At 34.8% G+C, this 12,209-nt stretch overlaps 1 protein-coding gene across 1 annotated transcript in view; it reads right to left on the bottom strand.

Annotated features, from left to right (window-relative positions):
- LOC143242467 (stromal interaction molecule homolog) overlaps window positions 1–12,209 on the bottom strand; it is a 57,007-nt gene that overhangs the window by 39,931 nt on the left and 4,867 nt on the right. The window contains 1 exon segment of the mRNA XM_076485885.1: window positions 273–394. Within this exon segment, the coding sequence (XP_076342000.1) occupies window positions 273–394 (122 nt within the window).

The following is a 12,209-nucleotide window of genomic DNA, read 5'->3' as shown; positions in this document are numbered from 1 at the left end:
ATCTAAAGTTTCTTATTAACTAACCAGGTCAGTGGTTTATTTGCTTATCGATAGATATTTTTTTCATATTTACTAAATCTTTTTCTGATAAAAATTGGCACTGTTTATTCCTTTAGACTAATTATGTGTTTGTAATTAAAACATTTATTAAACAGTGATTTATTTTGTCTTCATCATAATTAATGTACAGCGAGATATATATTAATTTAACAATCCTATGATGTCGCCATGTAAACACACACACACCGCACTTGCCACGTATATGTACTTACGTCATCACTTTCAGCAACATCAACATTACCATTCGCGTCGTCATCAAGTTGTCGGTGAAGATAACGAATAGCTTCTAATCCTAACTTATCTTCACAGGCATCCAGTTCCTCACATAAGGAATCTGAAATAGGAAGAGCATGTTTTCTTAGTACATGTGTAATCAGTTACATACAAAAAATAATTAATGGTCGAGTTTGAACGATTAATTAACGCATCCCGTCTGTGAATCCAAAAATTTACGGTTCATGCCCTGTTGTCACAAACATACGAAACACTTGGGGGCTCTATGTGTAATATATAAATGACGCTCGAACACTCAGTATTAGTGTGTGTGTTTATAGAAAAGCCGCATCAAGCTATCTGTTGTGTTCACCAAGAGGAATCGAACCCTTGATTTTAGCGTTGCAAATCTGAAGACTTACCGCTGTTCCAGCGGGGAACCTCAATACTAGAACAAGTAAGAAAAATCCACGAGTTGGAGATGGGTTCTGTTGATTAGCTGTTGAGACATCTATATGCAGATAGCCCTCTGTTTAGATTAACCAGAAAAATCTGGAACGTAAATATATAAATATTTAACCAGACGAGATGATACGTTTAGTAAGTATGCACACTACTTTAAATAGCACATTTTATATAGAGTCAGCTGTGCCATCCGATTCAACTTGGTATTAGTTTTAATTTTTCGTGAAGGTGGTATAAAGTACGGGGAATATGTTTTTCTTTCTTGCGGTATCACATGGATTCGAACCCGGATCTTCAGCTCCGAAATTTATAGGTCAACCACAAGTCCCAATTGAGACTGTTGATGTTAACAGTCCATACCGTATGGGTCAGAGTTACGTAATTTTAGCTCTCAGACCTGAGAGTCAACAGACAGACTCAGTAATTCGGACTGGAGTGCCAAATATTAATCATGATGTGTCCTTAATCTCGGACCATCACAGATAACACTCAGATTAACTGCTTAACTCGCGACGATCAATGTTATCAAGCATATCGTTCAGAAGATAACTTCGTTGTTTATGGCTTGAGAAGCTATGCTGTTTTGTTATTACTTTTTTTCTGTTGAATAATGAACTACAGGGAAGACAAAGTGACACAAAGGGCTATCTGCGAATAGCTATTCAACAGTCTTATGCTATTTTCGTCTGATCAAACAGTGGAATTTAACGGTTTAGTCTTATAAAGCCTGAATGGTGCCACAAGTTTATAACATGCGTTTTTTTCGGCAACTGGACGTAAATTACGTAAAATTTAAGTTTGAGCAATTTTTATACAACATTAGTTCCTTTACAAACACAGAAAAATGAAATAAAAAGTTCTAGTGGGCACTAATTGAGGCGCCACATTGCTAGCATCATATTATCCTGTTTACATTCAGTGATTCAAGTTCACTTGTATCATAAAAATTAGAAGAAACGAGCTAGCTGACGTGTTCTTTAACCTGGGTTTGTGAACGATATTTCAAAGTTGCACTGGTCAAATTTGAGGAAAAAGTCAGAAGAATAAATTGAACAAGAAGGTCAAATGAAAGACTCGAATAAAGTGTTAGACAAAGAAATAAACGTTCTATTAACGTACGTGTTGGCTTTATTCTTATTGACACTCACAATACTAAACAATCAAGTTTTTTAATAATACTCTAAGTTCTTTGACAGCTGAGTAAAAAGAAAACAAAGGTTTCACGTTTAGTAAGAATTCTATTGTGCAGTATTCCAGTAAACCCAGTCACCTATGTAAACTATCCTTCTCATAAATATATACTCAAATATATACTGATTATTTGGAATTGAGCACGAAGCTACATAAAGGGCTATCAAAACCCACTTTCCAGCATTGAGAGTTCGTAGACAAACCGCTGTACCAATGAGTGACATAGTCAAGGGAAGGGAGGTTATCCGTGATGGGAGGTTATATCCTTATTCCTAATAACGTGTAGAAGTCTCTGCACCATCTCTTCAGCGTCTGTGATCCAGCAGAGAAGCGGATATAAAACTTGACAGGGAACTATAGAGTTCTTGAATGACAACTTTAGTATGTAATTATGTCTGAGGCGACTATTGTACCAATTTCACAACAATACATATTCTGTATAACAGAGAGTTATCAGAATGAAAACGTAACTAGTTAATCAAATCCAGAAGTCACTAAACTTTAAAAAAGGCTATAATGTTACCATACGTTAAGGTAAAGATCAGTTTGACTAATAATCATCCAGAGAAGAGACTGAACTAACAGTAAAACCGATATTTCAACAACAACAAAACGGGGGGGACAAGAAAGTTGAATGTAATAAATAGGTTATTTTGTAAAACAGAATGAAATATATGTCACACCTGTTACAGTAATATCAGTTCTTCTCTATACAACATTTAAGTACGTTTCTTGCTTAATCCAAATCGATTTATCTTTGTTACTTGTAATGAAAGTGACAGAAAGGTTTGGTTTGAATTTCGCGCAAAACTATACAAGGGCTATCTGCGCTAGTCGTCCATAATTTAGCAGTGTAAGACTAGAGGGAAGGCAGCTAGTCATTATCATCCACCACCAACTCGTGGGCTACCCTTTTACCAACGAATAGTGGGATTGATCGTAGAATTATAACGACCCCACGGCCGAAAGGGCGAGAATATTTGGTACGACGGGGATTCGAACCCGCGACCCTCGCATTACGAGTCGAGTGCCATAACCATCTGGCCTAGGCCCGGCATGGCCAAGCGTGTTAAGGCGTTCGACTCGTAATCCGAAGGTCGCGGGTTCAAATCCCGGTCGCACCAAACATACTCGCCCTTTCAGCCGTGGGGGCACTATAATGTGACGGTCAATCCCACTATTCGTTTGTAAACGAGTAGCCCAAGAGTTGGCGGTGGGTAGTGATGACTAGCTGCCTTCTCTCTAGTATTACACTGCTAAATTAGGGACGGCTAGCGCAGATAGTCCCCGAGAAGCTTTGCGCGAAATTAAAACAAACAAACAAACTTCCTGGCCATGCTTGGGTAGGCGAAGCTCAAGTTTAAAAAAATAATTTTATAATTTCAAAACAGCCACAGCATCATCAAACACATGAATTAAAATAACAATAATAATTTCCTATTAATGTAATATTATTCAAAGAAGTGTATCCTTAAGATTTAATCAGCAATAATTTCATAGGAAACCAAAAGTTATTAAGTTTGATTTATGAGATGTCTAACCAAAATTTAACTTTTTTTTCAGGTTCCCAATGAAAAACATTCTGAAAATTATTAAAAACTTCTTAAAATTAGGCTCCAAGAGGTCTTGTGGAGTCCTCTAGACTGGTGAGATTTGTGAATTACAACTTTATTACTCATTTTAATTTCATTCACCCCAATCAGATTAATTAAACAGCTTTAAATAAATAAAACATACGTATACACCAAAACGAACATTTGATTTAACGCTGGTGTTTAAGTTATAAGAAAGAGAAAACTTGTCTTCTGTTCAAGAAATAAGGTATATGTTGGAAAAATAAAGAGTTTTTGTTATTTTGAACAAAGCGAATGTGTATTGCTTCCAACTTGAGTACCGTAGTTGGTGACTTATCAAAGACGCTTATTTACAGAAGTGGTTTTATCCTGTTTCCGTTACTGATGGCGTTCTGTGAAACATTTACATTGAGTTTTGTTTATTAAAGTGGTATTAACTACTTTTCAGGCAAATTTCATTTATAATCTTCCATTTTTATTTTAATGTAGTCTTGAACTCTTACAAGAGCAAAGGTTAAGTAACAAATAAATCCCACGTCTCAGAAATGGACTTCTCTTTAGTAACCAATAAACCGAGTCTCAAAACTGAATTTTTATTTAGTAACCAATATGCTCCGGGTATCAAAATTAAACTTTTCTTCTGTTACCAATGAGCCCCGGGTCTCAAAAGTAAACTTTTCTTTAGTAGCAATAAACCCCGGGTCTCAAAAGTAAACTTTTCTTTAGTAGCAATAAACCCCGGGTCTCAAAAGTAAACTTTTCTTTAGTAGCAATAAACTCCGGGTCTCAGAAGTAAACTTTTCTATAGCAACAAATTATCTCTGGCTTACGAAAATAGACCTTTCTTTTATTCCAGATTTTTTTTTAAAAAAAGCTTGTATGCTATTAAGCACAAAGCTACGCAAAGATCCATTCGTGTTCTACTCACAGCAGGTATCGAAACCCGCTTTATAATGTTACAAGCCCTCAAACTTACCTCTGATCCACCATGGGGTAAATTAAATTATTATTTCATATTTTTTTAAGTATGATTTCTTTATTTGTTTGTTATTAAACACACGATGGACTATCTCTGATGTGTTCACCATGGCTAGAGAAAGCTAATTTTTAGCAACGTGACCCTCATAGCCACTAGGACGCTAAGTATATGAAACAAGGTTCTAATTACAGTTAAGTATTTGATAGTTTAAAACGTTACTTTAGACGGTATTTTGTACTAGCGAGACTACAATTCCTAAGTATGATAGACAAACTGGTGAACTTAAAATATTCATTTCTTCAAATTAGCCTGTGATTAAAAGAAGAATTATTCCAGTAAGATTCGCTCTTTTATCTCATTAAGACGTTGACTGTCACATAACAGGTTAAACAAAGATAAAATTAAACATTCAAAAGGTGCAAAGAGTAGTCAGTGTCCAAAACTCACACGCCACAAAAGAAATTTGGCCTTGAAATATAATTTTCTATAACCCTCCGGTAGGTCACAACTGAGGTTTAGTTACGAACTGCGTGACACACCGGTGGGTCATACACAATTTGAGACAATATCAATGCTACTGGCGCCTTTTGAATGTAGGTCACATGGCAGCCAACGTGTTAACATTAAGGTAGTCCAACAAGGTATCATTAGCTTACACAACTGCCATGTTTGCCTAACAGGCAAGCTGATATACGTATAACAATGTTGCTGTTTGAACAACTGGCCTGGTATGGTAACATGTTAGTTTTTAACTTTGTAACTATATCTTTGCTTAGAAGAATAAAAAGTCTTCAAAGATACTCGTGTTCGACCTTCATGAAATGTGTTATTACTCCACTACCCGCCTTTACTGAGCAAAATTCGGCAACGATAGAAAAATAAGTTAGAGAGTTACATAAACAAGAAAGTTTCTTGCAATAACATTCTTTAAAGAAACAACCAGGGTTAAAGACAAGTTACACAGTTTTGTTACAATTAAGGACGTCCCTTTGAACTAATCTGCCCGGTAAAGTCCGATGAATAATAACCCAATTCTTTCTCTTAACAATAATTTGAAAAAATCCATGTAATGTTATATAGCTCTGATCATTTTCGTTCTGTTTACTGTAACTTACACAAACCAGTAAAGCCGGCCAATAGGCTCAACTTTCTACTTTCACAGTAAAGTAAATAAATTCGTTTCATCCACACCAACAACTCGTTCATATCTCCAGTAAGCTCATTCCTATGGAGTCTTCTAATTAGCTAGTTTTCTCTTTAATGACGAGAGGTAATTTCTCGTGCAGTAGTTTCTCAAAACTTCTTGCCAACCCCCTTAGTGCCACATTGCAAACCAAATACAATCTCGTAGATCCCACACTCGAATAGGTCTATTTAGAAATCTAATCCTACATTGTATAAAGTAATACTGACAAAAACAAGAAAGTTTTCATATAATCACACATTTTATAATTTATATTCTGTTGTTGGTTTTTTGTTTTGTTTTTGCGCTGGTTCAGTTACAAGTCTTAGGGTTTATAGCATTGCAAGACTGGTTTCTATACCTGCGGTGACCAAAGCACAGACAAGCCTATTGTATAATTTTGTGCTTAATAACGTAGAATCTTTTTTTTTTTTTTCAACTATAATAATGCTAAATCGATCTTTCCCCGCTGTGACCAGGCGGATCACTGGCTGAGCTGAAAACAAGAAACAATTTAAAATATTTTATGTATGAGTGTAAAAACTTGTGGTTTCCCGACAAGTACATCAGATAGGCAGATTTGCAGCTAACGACAGATTCTGATCAAATAACCGAATCTTTCTTGTGTGTATGTGTAGAACAATGACGCTAGAAGTTAGTAAAAATATGGACGGTCACACAATAAGAAATATAGATCCTTCTTCTGCGCTGCGCTTCCTCCAAAAGGATGCACTTATGAAACGCGAATTCGGTGAAACTAGTCTTCTGTAGAGAAACAACGAAAACATTCGGCTTCTATGTAATCTTACCACACACACACACACACTGAAATTCATGTTTTAATGAGGAAAGTAAAATAATAATTAAGTGAAAACTGTTCATGTTATGCTGAAACACATTACAGTTTTGAACTTAAAAAAACAGAAGTATGACTTGTTCCTGTATAAACATAGTGCCATCCATTCGATTCACATTACGTAAACTTGAAACTGTCTCTAGACGTGTAGCCTTACTTTCTACTATAAGATGTAAATACTGACACGTATAATACTATTATGTATGCAGTATTTTCTACAGAAACAAAAATCTCCATACTGTCTAGTCCATCTATGTGTTTCTGGCATTCAGCTCAGTATCCTTTGTGCACTTCCATAAATAGAACCTGTCAACCTTTCGCTTGCCATGCATACAAGGTCGTCACAGAAACAATGTTACTACAAAAAAACACGTGATTGTTAGCGAGCGTCACTTGAACCACTACATCGACACACTTTACACGTAAATTCCCAGTGTTAAAAGTGACGATTTTCATGCAGAACATTTCCAGTGGAAAAACTGACAAGAAAAAATCACACACGTGTTGAAACAATAAGGTGTCGAATTCATTTATGATATTGTATGAAACCGAGCTTTGGTTAATAAACTTAAAACATCTTTCGTAACAACTTCCCTACAGTATTTTAAGAACCCATGCTTTAGAGCAAAGGAAAATATGTTACACATCGAATACATTTGTCACATTCGGTAAGACGAGGTCTTTCATACAATACCAGGGATCACAAGGCCGGCTGGGATACGATAGCAATGTGATGGTCTTGGCACTACACACGTCATCAAGTTTCAATAACAGTAATTTATGGTGTGAACCAGATTAGCAAATGCTTTTATTATCAGTTTTTATTTAACTCATTTACAATCAGACTTTTAGAGTAAACATTAAGAACACAATATTATTTAATTTAATCGTAGTTTGTATAATTCACTACGTATTAATTACTGTTAATGTTTATAATTTTAATTAACTTCACTATCAACCAATAAATGACATACAAGATAAGTTACTCTTCTTGTTGCTTTGAATTAAGCACACACATAATGGGTATCGAAACCTGGTTTTTGGCGTTATAAGTTCGCAGAGATACCGTTGTACCACTGGGGTGGGGGTAAACCAGTGTCAACAAAAGGAAACTACATCGGTAATTCTACGAACACATGAATAAAGGCAAAGAAGAATATGCTATAACTAGCGTATAGCATGTCAAAAATGACCGGGCAAGTACTACCACCCCCACTCCACACTATATCTTAACCTTACACTTTATAGTTAACTGATATAAATAAATTTTTGCGAAATCAATCTTAACCAACAAAGAGACAGAAAAGTGCAGTTGAGGCAGTTAAACGTCGGTAAATTGTTTTGCAAGTCAATCAAACTGAAGATCATTCACGAAATGAACTTGCGGCGTATTTGCAGAATAATTTCTGGTAACAATGAGTTACATTAACAACTTCTAATATATAAAGAAAATCCAGCGCTTTTTGGTAACACTCATGTTTCAACAATGGCTTTTATGTTATGTTGTTTAATAACAAAAGTATAACCTAATATTGTTGTTGTAGGCTATAAAACGAAGTTATAGACAACAAAACTGGATAAACATCGTTGATTTCTTAATTTAGAGTCTTGTTTGATTAAATGAGTTTGTTTTTTTTATTTAAAACTTGATGAAAACAGCTAAGAAACGATTTAAGTTTAAAATTGAATCGATATTTTTACTCTGACAATAAATTTCATACATTTGGCTCTAGATTAGGTGATCCCACACTGTGTCTTTACTTTAGGTTTGTAATCCCAACACTCACTACACTTATAAAGTTTCATAACACCCACCCTCTTGCACTTCCGTTACTAAAATCACTATTCTATCTGGATAAATGCATTTTGGATTTTATAACTCCTCCAATTTCGAAAAAATCAAGAGTGACGTGACGTGACAATTTTTCACATAGGCTACATATTTCAACCACATTACATCTGCTATGTCCAGTGCGACAAGGTCTTTTGCTCAATACCAGCGTCAAAAGTCAGCTTAGTCGCAACAAGTACAATAATAATGTAGGTTGTTGCACAGAAAGAGAAATTTCAGCATAATCAGGTGAGAATCGGATCCTGGATTTTAACGTTATAAGTAAACTTCCCGCCGTCCCACCGGAGAACAGCAGAAATGAGAAACATAGTAGCAAATATATTTGTTTCGTTAAACTATTGCGCACTGAAAATATACACATTTACATTCATTAGAGTAACTTCTTTCACAGTACTACTAAAAATAAAACATTTATTACAACTTATGTGGGAAAAACATAAAAGCTATAAGCAAGACTACCAGTCTACACATATGGCAACACGGTAATCCCAGAATACTGAAAATAAGACGATTCAATACAGAATACACAAAACCGTAAAAATCTCTCTCTGGCAGGGTTACTCAATCTGAAATCGAAACAGCCACAATGCTTTCCGTCCTCTAGGAGTTCCAATTCAGCTGTCCAAGTCATTTCGCAAAAACATCGTTATTTATTCTCGTATAAAAAGGTTTATGTATTTTTAAAAAAATATATTCTAATTCCTGCAACAAAAACAAAAATAATGACATTTTTTGGAAAGTTGAGTAATTACGTAATAACAAAATATTATAATTTAAAAGTCCGTAACTTATTCACGCACGTGTTCGTATATTCGTCGGAAAATGAGCTATCGACTTGTGAAAGACTCCAACAACAAGGTATTTAACAACTCGTTAAAAAACATAACAGGAAGCATTTCTTCTAAATTAAATGTAGAGTTGGATTTTAAACACATGTTTCTCACAACTAAAATAGTATAAGACCCGAACTAGTATTATAGAAAAAACGGTAACCTCAACTGAAAATATGATAGTTTCAAACTTCAGGTTAGTTGATTTTTTACACCTCATATTCCATCTATCAAAATACTATACTTGATATCGGAATCAGGTTTATTTATTAAACTTAGAAATGAAAGAGTAAAACTGAACCAAAGTATAACTTGAACTCATCAACTGCTATCTAACTTTTATTGCTACCTGAATTATTTTTTTAAATAGTAGGTACTTAAAGCTCGAAAGCCATTCAAGGTCTACCGAAGTTGTACTTACACTGATTGGTTGGTTTGGTGTTTCATAGCGCAAAACAACTAGGCTATCAGCACCAAACAACCGGTTAAAATTAAATTTAGTACAATTCATAAAAAGAAGTTAAAGTAAAACAAAACTAAGTTAAAAAAACATAAATAGCATAAAACCAATGTTTACATCCAGTCTACAGCGGTAAGAGAAAAACTAAGTAATACAAGTTGTAATGGACTTTTTGTAGTATAACTGTAATTATCATAACTCGCCAGGAAGACTAACACGTAAGTTCAAGAACCACGTCAGTTACTTGAAGTTGGTCTTTCCAGTCCTGGTTCAGAGTTATTTGACATTATGGCCATTTTCACAAAGTAATAAAAGTTTTAGAAGACTTGTAGCAAAACTTTAATAATAACTCACCAGGATGACTAACGGGTAGTTCAAACTTCAAACAGCAGTGTTAGTCATGTGAAGTTGGCCTTTTCAGTCCTGGTTCCGAGTTATTTGACTAAACTAACTTTTTAGTTATAAGTCCGTATAACACCCACCCTCTTGCACTAGACTATAGTGCCTGAGACACTATAATTAATTATAATTAATTTTTTATTAATTACAAAAAATTACCATTTTGTAATTTCAAATCGAACTAGGTGGACTTTGATTCTTAAATTTAATGTATAAATTAAGAAACTTAAATGTCATTAAAAAGATTAATGGCCTTTAAATAGCTAAAAACATTTCTAAGGTAGACAGTGTCACCATCACCAATAACATTGTCTAACTTTACAGATAAACATTGGGACAGAGCATGTTTAAAATGGGTGCTGTCGTTGAGAGTCATAACAACAGCTGTACTTACACTGTGCGTCACTCCTTGATGATTGTAATAGTGCACAGTATTAAAAATTAAATTATTATTTCAATGTAAAGACAATAAAAAGTCCAACGAGACGGCGCAAATTTGACAGCTCCCTCACCTTGTCCCAGTGGTTCAAAGGACTTGTAACACCACAAAGCGGCTTTTGACACTAGTGACAGACACAGCACAGACAGCCTACTGTGTAGATTTGTTTACGTGTAATCAATTATCAAAGTTTATCGAATCTTTACAGAGTGAAAATTGTTCCCTTTGTATAAAAATGATTCGAACACTAGATGCCATTTTGGAATTTTCACTGTACTGCAGAACAGCCGGAAAATGCACGTACACGGTGATATAAAAGAATGTGAATACTTTAAATGATTCTACCTTAAATTTTAATTGACCATGAGAAACAATGTCCCATCAGGATCAGAGAGGTTGAAACAGAGACCAAGGTGTTTCAAAACCATGTTAGTTATCTAAACAGCTCGATAAGCTCTTTTAAAACGAAAAGCATGTTGAACACTTTCTATAATAACTTTTGAAATATCTTGTACCAAGAATGAGCTTAGTGACATATGAGTTCTCCTAAGCAAAGTAGTCCACATGACATTTTTTAACACAAGATTTCCTTTATCATCAGTCAATCAATGGCAAATTGTGATTCACGTGCGTGAACTTAAACGTGTCAAAAAGTTAATAAAAAAACAATTATTAGGTTACAAAACCGCAAATCGCATAACGCCTGTGTCAGAAACACGTTCTAGAAGTCTGTGAAAATAGGTCAAGAAAATAACGAAGCGCCAGTAGTTTTTGTGTATACGAACATCACAAATATCAAGAAAAAGCATAAATCTAGCTGTTTGCAAACAGAAAACTGAACAAACATGCACAATGGGAAAAAAGAGAGAGGAATTCGGTTTGACACTTTTATCTTACACTAATTTTGTTCCAGTTGGTCCAGCAATATAAGAAAAATAGTTTTTTTAGAACTATTTCTTTAGGGTAGTGTTTCTTAAAACAGTGAGACCCAAAAGGGTTGTGAGCAGGTTTCTAGGGAAGTTAGTTGTCCACGCTGAGTCAATATTTAATTTTATAAGTCATCGAGGTATCTGAGAAGTGCACGTATCCGTTTATATATATATAAACCATGACGAATTATGCTTATGCTAAGAAACATAATTTTTGTTATTATTTTAGAAATAATGGGGGGGGGGAGTCGCGATGACCAAAGCCCGAATGCGGGGTTCATCTGGCCGAAAAACTCTACTTTAGGTTGAAATTAAAATTTTCACTGAGACAAAGTTTCAATCATTACAATTTTTTTTTAATTTTCTATTTTAACAATGTTCGTACACGTGTCAATCAATAAAATAAACAGGTCACTAGGTCAGAGACCATATGGATTCAGGTATTATCGATTCTCAATATTTAGAATATTAACCTGAAGAGCTAAGTGGTGAATACCACCCACTATCACAATAACTTTGTTTCTGAATAATAAAATTGACTATCTGTCTCACTTTTATAATATGTGCACATGTTATGTTCAGTGACATCATGTCTGCAGCTTTGACCCCTTCAACCTGCAGCCCCACAAGCTGACTACTAGGCCACGCCTAACAAGATTTGAGGATTAAACATTTCACCTTTTCCATTAGAATGTATTATCACAAAGATAAGTGTGTAAATAGTGTTTTTGAACAGTGTGAATGGTGTTTCTGTAATATGTTGCACATGGTTTGGTTGA

This window comes from Tachypleus tridentatus, chromosome 2, assembly GCF_004210375.1.
Source record: "Tachypleus tridentatus isolate NWPU-2018 chromosome 2, ASM421037v1, whole genome shotgun sequence".
Taxonomy (NCBI): domain Eukaryota; kingdom Metazoa; phylum Arthropoda; class Merostomata; order Xiphosura; family Limulidae; genus Tachypleus; species Tachypleus tridentatus.
The sequence above is the reverse complement of the archived record's forward strand: the minus strand, read 5'-3'. Positions and strand labels throughout refer to the sequence as shown.